The following is a 14,441-nucleotide window of genomic DNA, read 5'->3' on the forward strand; positions in this document are numbered from 1 at the left end:
GGCAGCGTCCCCATTTACACCCACTCAGGATCCGTCCCGCCACCTCCAGGGCTTGGGCCAGCTGAGCCCTGAGCGCACTGAGTGAAGGAAGACACCTGGGGATTTCATTAGTAGAGACTGAGGGAGCCTGATCCCTCAGGAGGAGCAAACCTAGCAGGAAAACGGCCTATTTCCCAGGCAGCGCCTCCAGCTGCTCCTGCATTAACCCTGTGCAGACGATGCAGGGCAGGGTCGGAGCTGGGAATTATCGGTGTTTTCATTCACAAGTGCCCAGAGAGAGGGTCACACTGGCACCAGGCCGCTTGCATGGGGACCACCTCTAATTTGCATTCAGTGGAGAAGATTGCATGCGCACTCTCTAACATATGCAGCCACCTTGCAAAGCCCTCACTGGTGCCGCTCTCCCTCGTGGGGTCCACTAGGACTTCAGAGGCATATCCCATAGTGCTTTGTGCTGCCGTGACCTCAGCCACTCTAAGTCTTTCCCCGTGAACTCTGAGAGCCCTGGTCTGCGTTTGTGGACACACAGGGGGAAGGGTGGGAAGGCGCTAGAGAACTATCAGCACTCACGTACTGTAGCCTGGGTCCATACTGCTGAGTGGGACACAGGCTGTGACCCACGTGCCCAGCTGGGCCAGCTAGCCAAGTGAAAAGCAGCTCTTCACCAGGGTCAGAGGGTTGGGGGTGTGGATGGGAAGGGGCGAGGGGAACACCCAAGACCCCGCATTAACTCTTTAGTGAAGACAGACCCTGGATACGGTTGTGTTCCGGGGGAGCACTGCATGTTAGATGTGGAGTCTCCCCCATCTGCGCATTAACTCTTTAGTGAAGACAGACCCTGGATACTGTTGTGTTCCGGGGGAGCACTGCATGTTAGATGTGGAGTCTCCCCCATCTGCCCCTCTGTGTTAACAACAGTGACTGCAGCACAGAAAGCTGGGGGCTGCATCAGACCTATGGGGTGCATTGTGTCCCAGCCCCCATTTTAAGCAAACTAGAAAACATCCCTCCTCCAACCCTGAGTCAGGCACCTAATAAACAGCCACTAAACAATTCTGCGGTGCAGAGGCAACTGCCTATTCATACCCTGGACAACAATGGGCCATGTGGACATGCAGATAAATCCACCTGCTCACTCCAGCGCACACGAAGGGAGACAGAAACATGGACCTCCAGCCAGACTGATAAATACACGGACACAAAGACTCTCTCCCAAATTTCAGCCCTGCCTGGGGGAAAACCCCCTCTGAGATTGGCTGCCTCCCTCTGGGGGCAGAGCGTGTCTGGACTGCTGGGGGGGAGGGAGAAGTGATGGAGGCGGCACAGTGATGCAGAGAACTGATGGGGAAGCTGGGGGGTGTGGGGATGAACTGATGTTGGGGGAGAACTGATGGGACAAAGCTTCTGCAGCAGGGGGCCAAAGTCACTTCACTCCATACATTTGGGAGACCAGGCCACACTGATCATCACCCGCACACATTGTATTCAGAAATCAAAAGAATGGCCAGAAAACTCACTGCAACATGCAGCAGGGCTGAGCTGAAGAGTGAGGTTAGTTTTGGGCAACACATTTCAATGCAGAGCAGTCAAATCACAGAGAGTTTGGAGAAGAGAGATCAGAAAGGTTTAGAAATTAAAATGCCCTGAAGAGATCAGAAGATGGAACACCTCACATTTCTATGGCACCTGAAACAGCCCAAAGCACTTCACAAACTATATACATCCCGTGCAGCCACTTCTGGGGTAGAACGCCCAGCAAACTGCACAAAACAGAGCGGGCGGGATTTTGGCCAAGGAAGCCAAGCTCCTGCATTCTTACACAAAATGCCACTGGATCTTTAATGTCCATGCAGAACAGACTGGACCTTGGTAATTTAAGTCTTGTCTTAAAGACTCACGTGTAGCAAACTGCATGGAATTCAGTTTATCTACCTTGGCATGGGCTGAAAGGCCGGGCATGTTTGTTCTGGAGGAGAAAAGGCGGAGGGGAAACATGAAAAGTGACTACAAATACAGGATATTAAAAGGGTGTTAGAAAGAGGTTTGAAGCCAATTCTCACTCATTACTGAAGACAAAACAAGATGCTCTGGGCTTATGGAAAGCTGCATCAAGGTGGAATCCTACGAAAAACTGTTTAAACTCTTAAGAATATTGAAGATGATGGGGCAGGTACCAAGGTTTGTGAAATCAGCATTAATGGAGGTACTGGGATAGAACCAGAGCTCATGTAAATCAGAGCAGCTCTACAGAAGTCATTGGAACTACTACTAATTTATACCAGCTGAGGGCCTGGTGCACTGAAGGTGGAGATCGGAGACCTATCACTTAGGGATTGCATCAGTCCTGCTGTGATACAGGGATCTGAACTATGCTGCCAATGACCCACTAGACTTTCCTGTAATCCAAAGGATTCCACAGTTATTTGATCTCTAGGGCCATAGCTTGCTCTCTCTCTCTCTATTTCAGTACTGGGCGTGACATTCATTGCCTGAAACTTTTTATCAGCGAAAAACGCAAATTCTGAGACACCAAAACATTTCTCAGATGTCTGATGGCTTCACCGAGTGGTTCATAGCGAAACCAAAAAAACTTCTGAAAAAAAGTTTCAATTTTTCACTTCAAAATGACTTGTACAGAAATTTCATTTGGTTTTTTTAAAGTTAAAAAAAATCAAACTAAATCAACGTGGAATGTTTAGTGTTGAGTCCAACAAAACATTTTGTTCTACTCAAAAGGATTTTTTTTTTACTTTTCTATTTGCCAAAAATGTTCTAAAAATTACTTCTCAGGTCGACTCGATTTTTTTTTTATATATTTTTCAGAATTGACAGCAACCTGAGAAATCAGTTCTTTGAACTAGGGACACGTCCCAACTTACCCAAGTAGTCATCAAAAGAGAATTTGTCATTGTCCCAGATCTGGAGGATAAGCTGAGGTGGGACTTTATTATCCGTCTTGTCCAAGCTCCAGAAGTGCTCCTGTGATCACAGGGGAAAGGAAACAAACCAGAAAATATGTTGAGCAGAAAGAGGAATACAGGGGCAATCGTCATTTCAGACATTGTGTGTCTTTAGCTCCTTCAGTGCACGCAGCCATGCTACCACAGACTGTAATCTCATTAGTTCTCACATGTTATAAACACTGGCCTTAGCCAAAGCATGGATGGGAGACATTCAGTGGTGGTGTAGGTGTCTCCTGCTGCCTAGAGCACCCAGGGCCAATGACCCCGAAGGGTGGTAACAGGTACCATGCTGCTGAAGGATCTCTCTTTTCAATGCATACATTTTAAGGCCACAAGAACCAATCATAATCATCCAGTCCGAACTCCTGCGTAACAGAGGCCAGAGGACCTCACCCTGCAATTCCTGCATCAAGACCACAATTTCTGTTTGGGCTATGGGAGATCTGTTAGAAAGATATCTAGTCTTGACTGAATGGCTGCATGTGATGGAGAACCCCACCACATCCCAAATTCCAAATTACCATCCATGTTTACAATGTATGCCTTATTTCTAGTCTGAATTTGTTTCCCTTCTGCTTCCAGTCATTGGATCTCATTCTGCCTTTTACTGCTAGATTAAAGAGCCATCTACTGTAAGAAATCTCTTCCACATACAGATACATACAGACTTTGATCAAGTTACCTCTTAAACTTTTCTTTCATAAACTAAATTGATTGAGTTTCTTCAGTTTCTCTCACTGGAAGGCACGATTTTCAGATCTCGAATCATTCTTGTGATTTTTTTCTGAACCCTTCCAATTTTTCATCATCTTTTGAAGTGTGAACCACAGAACTGGATACAGTATTCCAGTAATGGTCCCACCAGATGAGTCTTGGTCCCTGTCACAGGGGGCCTACCCCGCACCGGCCCTGAGAGGGTTAAAACCAGCTGAGCGGCAGGCAGCCAAAGGAGTGGCTGCAGGGGAAACAGCCAATCAGGGCCCCGCTGGCCCATATAAAAGGAAGTTGCAGACCAGAGTGAGGGAGTCTGCTGTAGGGAGCCCTAGGGAGAAGAATGACTTCCTAGGGGACTACAGAGAGACCAGCACCTGGGGAAGGGCAGAGGCTAGCAGGGACCGGGGAAAGCTAGGGAGAGCTCCTGATGGGCTGCCAAGACTTACAGGCTCAAGGCCCTGGGAAGAGGGCAAAGGAGCTGGAGCCAGAGGCAGAAGCAGAAGGAGCTGAGGCTGCGGGGAAGTGGCCCAGGGAATAGAGACAGTGGGCTGGAAGGAAGAGGCAGCAGGAAGCTGCTGTTTATATGATCCCTGGGCCGGGGCCCAGAGTAGTGGGTGGGCCTGGGCCCCCCCACTAGCCGCTGAAGGAGCGGCCCAGCTGTGTACTGCCAAGTCGCTGCGAGGAGTGGCTGGACTCTTGGTGGAGGAGTCCCCTGGAAGTGGGGGAAACCGGATGGTGACCCGGCCGCAGGGCTGTGCCATGAAACAGATGCTCAGAGGAAGGAGCCATAATGGGTCTGCAGGCGGAGGCAAGGACGGGAGCCACCACCACCTGAGGGTGCACCCGCTGGGACTGAGCTAGTTCCCAAAATGCCCAGCAGGAGGCACCAGGTGGTGAGTGACCCCATGACAGTCCCACTAATATTCCAGCAATGGTCCCACCGGAAGAGTCTTAGGCCTTGAACACCGAGTCATTAAAGATCCCCTGGCCCTTTTTGCAAGAGCTGGGATGTCAGTCCTGGTGGTCTGGCCATATGCTGATGTAAGAAATTGCATTGTGACCATCTAAATGTTCCCTGCACTTTCCATTAGATATGGTGCTCTCCCTCCATTCACCATCAGACAGCTTTGCTCTTTGCAAATCTTCCCTCTGGAAACTTGGGTTCACATCCTGTGTACGCTCCAAGTGAAACTGAGCTTGTGGTGGCATCATCTAGTTTATCATAGATATTGGCCCACGTCAAAAAAACTGCCACTTAATTTGGTACAATTGGTCAGTGTCGTCTCTAAAAGGACCTGGTACTATGCTATTAGAAAGTGCCTGCAGATTAGGAGTGAGGTGCTTCGGTAGAGAGAGATGGAGATTCGTGCACAGTGAAGGCTTCATAATTCCTGGATCTAGTCAATGGAGTATTGCTCACATGGGGACGCAGGGTCAGGACCACTATCTCTGTTGAATGTTCTCATTAAGAGCCATGGTGCATCCCGTAGGCAAGGCTTCACACCATCCTGTGTCAACATGGCACTATCATAAATGAAACTTGATTTAATTAAAACCAGGAAATGTGGGAATTATTCATGATACATTCTCCCCGCCATAAATTCACCACTGGAGCTACAAACCTTGTATTCATTATATCAAGCAATATAAGAAAAAAGAATGTGTCAGACTCCATAAAAACATAAATAATTGACATGGGGCGATGGTGGGGGGAGGGGAATATTTAAACCCCATTGAAACTGGTTTAATTTAAGAGATCCCTCTGGAAGGTTGTATTTCAATTTATCTCCAATCCTCTGCTCACTTTGTAAAAACACATTGACGGTTTTGAAATGGGGTGTTTTATTTATGCATCTTAAATATTTTAGGATCCAGAAAAATTATAAAATAATAAATGGAAACTGCAATTTTTTCACCTCTTCCTCCGAGAAACTGGTGTTTTTTCAAGGGGGTGGGAGAGGGGAGTCATTTTCCCAAGTAATAAATTATTCTAAATTAAAACTGCTAAAAAGGACTGGCGTCTTGAGTCTTCCCTTTCCTACGTTTTGATTATGTCCTACCCTGTAGAGGGACTGTTAGCTACCCAAGGGGGAAACCACAGAAGAGGGTCCCCTGGGAAGTGTTATGGATATAGAAAGTCAACTTACAAAAGAGATATGGTTAAAACGTGGATGTCTTAAAGTGAGCCACCCAAATCCGTATTTTAGGTACCTAGACTATGCAACCCCATTTTCGGACGATCTGAGTACCTGCAACTCCCAGTTACGGGAAGGGCCTAACTTTAAGGGACCTGAGTTTCAAAATGCTGACCTGCCCCTTTAAATGCTGGAGGTAGGAGTGGCCTCCTTTTGCTCACCAGAAGAAAGGAGGCGGAGCTCCTGCCAAGAGGGGCAGAGACTTAGAGTCTGAGGGACCGACAACGAGGCTAACTGGCTCTGAGGGTGAACATATCATAGAAGCCGAAGATATCGCTGTATGTTCAATTTCACAGTGTCTCCCACAGTGAAAAGCACGTGGCATTTAATTGACTTTCATCAGCCGAGTCCATACTTTTTGCCACCGAAAACATGATGTTGGGAACAGGGATGAAATGTAGAATCTATTCGCAATTCATGGGGTGAGACGAAGAATTCGCAGCAAGCCGAATGCTGGGGCCCCTTGTCTGAGCCAAGTCCCGCCACGCTAACTCACGCTCCATTTTGATTTCAGTGGGCTTGATTCTAATGGCCTTATTCATACGTAGGCCTTGTCTACACTCCCACTTCTGTCAGTGTAACTTACGTCACTCAAGGGTGTGAAAAAACCCACATTCCTGAGCGACACCGGCGGAAGCGCAGGTGTGGACAGTGCTATGTCGGTGGGAGAGCGTCTCCTGCCCACACAGCTACTGCTGCTCGTTGAGCTGGTTTTATTCTGTGGGCGGGAGAGCCCTCTCCCAATGGCACAGAGCGACTACATGAGCGGCACCATCGAACTCACATAGACCCATCGAACTCAACCGTATGGAAAACGGAAGGCAGCCTGGACTGGCAGCAGGGCACTGACTTGGGTGTTGGTAGACCTGGCCTCTACTCCTAAGCAGCTGTGTAACCTCGACAAGATCTCCTCTCTATCTCTGCTTCCCCCCACCCCCAAACCCTTTGCTGATTTAGACTGTAGCTCCTCTGGGCAGGGACTGTAATGGGGCCCTGATCTCAGCCTCTCATTGCTACCCTAATGCCAATAATAACATGTGGAATACGATGCTACTGAGTCTGGGCAGCAGAAACTGGCACAATGGGGTTGCTCATGTACTCAGTTACTGCTCAGCCAGGGTATCAGAATCCGGTCCTCAACTTTTAGTCTGCAATAAGCACATTCACCGTCCAACACTGCAGCTTTTACTCAGCTGATCAACCCTGCCTTCAGTGAGGCTCTCTGCCTGACTAAGGATGACTCACGCAGGATGAGGCGTTTGGCGGATTCAGATACAGCACACAGTTTGCACAATCGGTACAGCTTGGCCTTTCTTGTGGAAAAATACTGTCAGCGTGGCTTGGCCAGCAGGAGAACTCTCCTCCTAGGAGCCATGTGAACCAAGAGACACTGCAGAGCAAATCTGGAAACTAGGTTGTGAAAAGGGATCAGGTGGAGGGGAAAGGGGAGGAATTCGATGCATAGCTAAGTTTATGGTCTATTTCGAAGCAGCGAGAAATTTGCCTCGATGATTAAACCTTGCTACGAAGGTGCACCATAAAATTACCCTTTGCAACAATTTTGCAAGCCCGGGAGGGAAAAGGAGGTGAATTATTGTCGGTTTTGTTTTGCAGTGGTTTGGAGAGGGGGCGGTGTGTAAATGTTTTATGATTGTGAATAATACAGGAAGGAGGCATAAGAAATTGTTTCTATCGCTAGCAAAGTGTTGACAGAGCTGCAATTCTTCTGGGCTGTTTATGTTCTACGGAATACAAAGTCAAGAGCATTTTCTCTGGGGCATTGTGACCCTGAACTGCTGGTTTCCACTCGGTATCTTTGAAGAAAGTCTGGCTTGTTTCAGCCTGTGTCTGGAGGAAAGAGCTTCTTTTTTGGCCCCATAGCCTGCATTTGTTCCTCCTGGCTGCTCCAGAGGGGGACCCTGTGGCTGGGCGAGAGGCCCTGGAGCATCTCATTGGTGGTTGGCTGTCCGCTTTTTCTTGTGGCAGTTGAGCCCCTCCTCTTGTGACAACTAGAACTAACTGTTCCAAGGAGCAATCCTTCAAGGTGTCAAGAAACAGCTTCTCTGAACTTTGTCCCATTAGGACATTTCATCTATTTATAATAAGTAGGCAGCTGAAATCATCCATTATTACTATTTCATTTGACTATGTTGCCTCTTTGAGCTCTGACTACTTTTGCCAACTCTCACAATTTTATCCAGCCTTTCACAATCCTTGGTGTTTTTCTTCAAGCCCCAGCTCTTGGAGTCAGGTGACTGCAATAGAGTCTCAGTATTCACTTTGAACAAAAATTCAGTTTCTAGCCTTCCTGGTAACAAACAAAAGCTTGGAAATGTGACCTCTTCAGGCTCAAAAATTAGAAGGCAGATGAAAAGAACCCAACATTTCTTATTTTTAAATTCTCTTGATTTTTAAGCCAATCTCGTGATTTTGGGGGGGAACTGGCATAATTTTTAATTCTTGGGATTGGTAGCAACAGTCTCCATTAAAATTCTATCCTCAGAGTCCTTTCACTGATCAGGAGGCTGGCACCTTAACCCTATGAGTAATATACTGTTACTACTATATGACTGTGCAGTGCCTAGCACAATGGAGCCAAGAGCTAATGGAAGGCTGTAGTTGTCATCACTCTCTAAATGTTAAATAAATTATTTATTATTAATAATAATTATAGACTTGGGATTTTTATTCTCCAGACCAGGGGAGGGCAAACTATGGCCCATGGGCCAGATCCTGCCCATCAGGGCTTTCAATCTGGCCCACGGGATTGCCAGCCCCATGGTGCAGCAGGGCTAAGAAAGGCTCCCTGCCTGCCCTGGCCCTGCGCCGCTCCCGGAAGTGGCCGGCACCACATCCCTGCGGCCCCTGGGGGAGGGGGCAGGCAGAGGGCTCCATTGGCCGGGAACAGGGAACCGCAGCCAATGGGAGCTGCGGGGGTGGTACCCACAGGCAAGGGGAGTGCGCGGCAGAGCCGCCTGCCCCACCCCACCCCCAGGAGCCACTGCTGGACATGCTGGCCACATCCATGAGTGGCGCAGGGCCAGGGCAGGCAGGGAGCCTGCCTTAGCCCCGCTGCGCGCCGCTGCCACCGCGGAACTGCTCGAGGTAAGTGGCGCCGGGCCGGAGCCCACACCCCAAACCCCTCCTGCACCCCACACCCCAACCCCGTGCCCTGAGCCCCCAAACCCCCTGCCTTGAACCCCCTGCCTCACCCCTCCTGTACCCAAACCCCCTATCCGGAGCTCCCTCCTGCACCCCAAGACCCTGCTCCTGCACTCCCTCCCACACCACAATCTTCTGCCCCAGCCCTGATTCATAGCCCTGCATACAATTTCCCCACTCAGATGTGGCCCTCGGTTTGCTCACCCCTTCTCCAGACCCTATGGCATGGTGCTCTCTACTCTGGAATTGTGTCTCACTGCAGTCTATGGAATGTATTTGGCATAGTGCTAATTCCTCAGTCTTTACAATCTGTCCTTTCTATATAATTTATAGCCAGGTACCAGAGTGTTTGTTGACTTTTGTTATTCCACTATCTTTCAGTAATGTCTAGCACATCATATTCCTCGTACATTGCCAGGCATTTCGGTTCACCCATTTTTGCCTTCCATTTTCTTGCTATGTTATCCATTTCTGTATATGTTTGTTTCTTTTATTATTAATACAATCAATAATCAGAAATAGAGCTGGTTGAAATTTTTCAACTGAAATATTTTTCATCAACATGGAAATGTTAGATTTGATTAAAATTTTGATTTTTCCAATGGAAACAAACTGAATTTTTTTGTTTCAAGTTGAAATTTTCATTTCATTTTTCAAAAACCAAAATATATTCAGTTTTCAGGTTCCACCATCTCATCTTTGTCTCCTGTATTTTACATTCCCCTTATTTTTTTCCATTGTAAAAGAAGAGAGGAAAGCAGGAAAAGGAAGGGGGGAAATCTCCATACTGAAAATCAATTACTGTTTTTTATCCCAGTTTTTGATAGCCAAAATGAAATGAAAATTTCAACAAAATGTAAAATTCAGTTTGAATTTTCTTCAACTGAAAAAAATCAAAATTTTCCACTAAAAATATCAAACAAAAATGTTTTGGGCACACTATGTTGCAGGAATAAACTTGGATTTTCCATCCAGCTCTAATCATGAGAAGAAAGAAAAGTTGGCTAGAAAGCACGCTAGATTGTCAGGCTCAACGAGTAGTGATCAACGGCTCGATGTCTAGTTGGTAGCCGGTATCAAGTGGAGTGCCCGAGGGTTCGGTCCTGGGGCTGGTTTTGTTTAACATCTTTATTAATGATCTGGATGATGGGATGGATTGCACCCTCAGCAAGTTCACAGATAACACTAAACTGGTGGGGGGAGGGGAAGTAGATACGCTCGAGGGTAGGGAAAGGGTCCTGAGTGACCTAGACAAATTGGAGGATTGGGCCAGAAGAAATCTGATGAGTTTTTTAAGGCCCGGCCTGACAAAGCCCTGGCTGGGATGATTTAGTTGGGGTTGGTCCTGCTTTGGGTAGGGGGTTGGACTAGATCACCTCCTGAGGTCTCTTCCAACCCTAATCTGCTATGATTCTATGATTTACATGACCCTATGCAAACATTTTCAAAAGAAAGGGCTTTAAAGAATGTGCCACTGATCCTGCAGGCACTCCATGTATGAATCCAGTGTTAGCTGAGGTTCCCTGGCATCCTACAGAAGGTGCTCAGCACCTTGTATGATCAGAACCTAAGTTCTTCAAGGAGCTTTGGTATCTTTCAAGGTGAAAAGCACAATATACCATGAGAAAAAAGCTATGGTGTTGTAGCAGCAGTAATTGTAATTCTGGTTATTTTTCATGAGGAGGAAGGAAATGGGTAACTCTCCGCATAACTCAAGGGATAAACTCCAAAGAATGTGTGATGAGCATACTGAGCCAGATCTGCCTGTCTACTGATTTGTCTTAGGATTTTATAATGCAGAGCACCTCCCACATAGAATCAATAGCAACAGCAAAGTCCCTAATGGACTTCACAGAGTCTCTGGCTCTTCTCCCTGACCCCAGGCTGGCATACATCTGCTTAGGTCCATGGAATGCAATGGCCAAGTTACCCCAGAAGAGGTTCTGGCCCACAACACTCCTGGGCGGTCACTACCAGGAAGACATCAACAAATGGCAGTGAATCGACAGGAATTACTTGGTGAAAACAACTTACAAGGAAGCGAGGTAGGGTGAGGGCTGGACATGGGTATAGTTAGGAGTCATGGGGAAAAAACAAGCCTCTGGATGTAAGTCTCCTTCTTGCCCACTTTTTCCACTAGTCCATAGTGCTGCTCCCTGCTTCTCTTCAAATCCATCTTAAGACCCACCACTACCATGATGCCTACAGGAAACTGCCAACTGATAATGGCTACATAGAAAGCCGGTCAAGTTTGCTGCTATATCTGGGCCCTGATTTAGCAAAGCATTCAAGCAGAGGACTTCAACAGGGACTTAAACATGTGCTGATGCACTTTGTTAAACTGGGGGTGTATTAATTTACATACACATCCTACATTTAAATGTCTCACAACCATCAAGTCATGCCTCTGGGTATCCTACATAACCACTTATTCTTAGCACTGTTATCCACCTGCTCCCACCCCAACTACCCACTCTCATTTGTTATATCCACTTCCTGTGTCTTATCTTAAATAAGATTGAAGTAGGGGTGGTGTCTCCTTATATGTTTATATAGCACCCAGCCCTTGTCTAGGTCTTCGGAGCCTACTGCTATAGAAGAATCATGGAATCATAGAATATCAGGTTTGGAAGGGACCTCAGGAGGTCATCTAGTCCAACCCCCTGCTCAAAGCAGGACCAATCCCCAACTAAATCAAGAATCACACAAAATGAAGGGGAAGTAGAAGAAGAACATGCAGGGTGAGTATTAGGACATTTTCTATGGGTGAGATCCATTAATCTGCGGAGTAAACTCCCAAGGGAAGTAGCAGAAAGCTCATTGTTTAAAACAAAACTAGCCAAAGCCCTGGAGGAAAGTCTGTAGGAACCAATTTTGCATTGGCAGAGGAATGAGGAAGATGATTCAACGGACCTGTATGCATCTCTACCTTTGATGTTTCATTACGCTATTACAAGCAGAGACTAGCCTTATGCAAACCTCTTCATTTGATTTTCCCTCAATTTTAGGGTGAATATTTGCAATCCGGATCTGAATTTTGCATTCCGAGGTCCATCTCTCAATGGGGAGCTCAAGGTTCTTTGTGGATTAACTAACAGAGCGTGTAGCTCCAGGACAAACAAAGGAGTGGAAAGCCAGTGCCGGCACTCTTCTCTGCAGCACTTTCAGCTCAAATGCCACCTCCAGGAAGCCTGGGCGCAGGTGGCTTTTAGCTGCTTAGAATTTGCTGTCTGACCATTTTGATTTAAATTCCGCTTTCTATGGCTGTATTTAAAGATCAGTGCATGGGCTTTTTACAGCAGCAGTAATGAACCTGGAGTTCAAACAGCACATGGCGAGATCAAAAATTGAAAGAGTGGAATGTGTCCTGCAAACACAAAGCATGGCTTTTCATTCGTTATTTTTGCCTCTACAGAGCTATTTTACAAGCTGTTTATTTTCTGATACAGTGTTGGCAGACATGTGGTCGGAGGAGAATCAATATCGGCACAGTGGGATGTATTTTCTTAAAGGGTTTATTGGGGGGGCTTTGCTTTTTCAAAGGGGATAATTGAATGTGCTACACACTGTACTTTTGATTTGTTTAACATGAAGCGTGAAATGGGTAGAGGTATGATTCTGTCAATCATCTTAAGTATCCAGTGATTCGCATTGAAACTGGGCACCTTCACGGGGGGTTGAAGCGGTGGGTGGAGGGGCTGGCTAGCTCAGGGGATTGGTAATGGAACTAAGGAGTCTTTCACACCAAAGCCCTGGCTCCAATCCATCTAACTCCAGAAAGTTATTTTCCTGTGAAGGGAATTGGAAGAGTGGCTCCTAATCTAGCTCACATCTAGGCAAAGGCCACACCCCAATAAGCTTTCTTAGGCAGAGAGACCAATGGCTGAATGCACACAGAGACCAAGTTCTTACTGGAAGGGCAGTGTGATGGAGGCAAGAACTCTTGTGGGGGGATTAATTCAGTATTGGAGTTTGTAACTGTAACACCGACAGACTCTGGTTATCAGCAGGTGGGATCAAACCTGGGACCTCAGGAGCTAAATGCATGAGCCTCCACCGCATGAGCTAAAAGCCCTATGGCTGTTAGCTAAGGCTGTAGAGCAGACTCATTAATATCTCTCTCCCTCTCTCTCTAAGTGGTCTCAGCATCACTAGAAGGGACAGAACACCACACCCAGGAGGTGTGTGGTGTTACATACTTCCCCTAGCTGAGGAAGCACATCCCGAGCTTCAGAGACTTCCCAGTGGAAATCCCAGATGAGCTCCCCCTTGTAACGGCGACAGATCCTGGTCATCGGCAGGCAGAATCGAACCTGGGACCGCTGAAGCTAAATGCATGAGCCTCTGCTGCATGAGCTAAAAGCCATGTGGCCCTTAGCTAAGGCTGTAGAGCATACGCATTCATCTCTCTCTCCAGGTGGTCTCGGTGCCACTACAAGGGACAGAACACCCCACCCAGGAGGCCTGTGGTTACATGATGATACCCCAAAGCAAGCCAGTTCCTGCAGAGAGAGATGGGACCTTAAAAAAAAACTTCTCGGGAGAACTGGGGTAGGAGAGGTGGGGCAAAGTAGAATAGATCTCACCCCACCCCCCACCCATGAACGTATTCCTGGATATTCTGCCTTCATTTTCCTTAATTTAATCCCAGCATGTCTAGCTCTACCCACCCACGCACCCCTGCCTGCTCCTAGGCTTCCCTGACTCTTATATCCCCTTCCAATATCTGTAGGCTCTTCCCTCCCTTCACTTTTGCCAACCCATGTTATGAAGATAATTGACTATTTGTAGCTTGATCAGCAGCACACTGCTGAGGACTGTCATTGTATATTTGGCCCCAATTCAGGATACGTGATGACAATTTCCTCATCTCGGGGTTCACTGCTACAGCTGGGCACACATGAGGTAAGTCGAGTGCCCTCTGAAGGTCTGTTTGATCCCCCTTGTGGCTGTCTTTTACTAGCACTACTTCATATGTCCAGAACCCCTTCTCGAGAGTCAGTCCCTCTAACCCAGCGGTTCTCAAACTGTGGATTGTGACCCCATTTTAATGGGGTCACCAGGGCTGGCTCAGACTTGCTGGGGCCCGGGGCCAAAGCCCAAGCCCCACCACCCAGGACTGAAGCTGAAGCCTGAGCCGCACCACCCAGGGCTGAAGCAAAAGCCCCAGGGCTTCAGTCCGGGGTGGTAGGACTCAGGTTACAGGCTCCCTGCCTGGGGCTGAAGCCCTTGGGTTTCAGCTTTGGCCCCCCTGCCTGGAGCAGTGGGGCCTGGGCTTTGGCCCCCCAACCCAGGACAGTGGGGCTCGGGCAGGCTCAGGCTTCTGTCCCCACTCCTGGGGTAATGTAGTAATTTTTGTTCTCAGAAGGGGGTCACGGTGCAATGACGTTTGAGAACTCCTGCTCTA

General features: G+C 47.6%; 1 protein-coding gene across 4 annotated transcripts in view; it reads right to left on the reverse strand.

Moving 5' to 3' along the window:
• Window positions 1-14,441, reverse strand: part of DYSF (dysferlin) — a 307,503-nt gene that overhangs the window by 24,822 nt on the left and 268,240 nt on the right. For all 4 annotated transcript variants that reach the window (XM_073343024.2, XM_073343025.2, XM_073343023.2 and 1 more), the window contains one exon: window positions 2,880-2,979. In XM_073343024.2, the coding sequence (XP_073199125.2) occupies window positions 2,880-2,979 (100 nt within the window). The remainder of the gene's footprint in view (window positions 1-2,879; window positions 2,980-14,441) is intronic.

The sequence above is a fragment of the Lepidochelys kempii genome, chromosome 4 (assembly GCF_965140285.1).
Source record: "Lepidochelys kempii isolate rLepKem1 chromosome 4, rLepKem1.hap1, whole genome shotgun sequence".
In the NCBI taxonomy this organism is placed as follows: Eukaryota; Metazoa; Chordata; order Testudines; family Cheloniidae; genus Lepidochelys; species Lepidochelys kempii.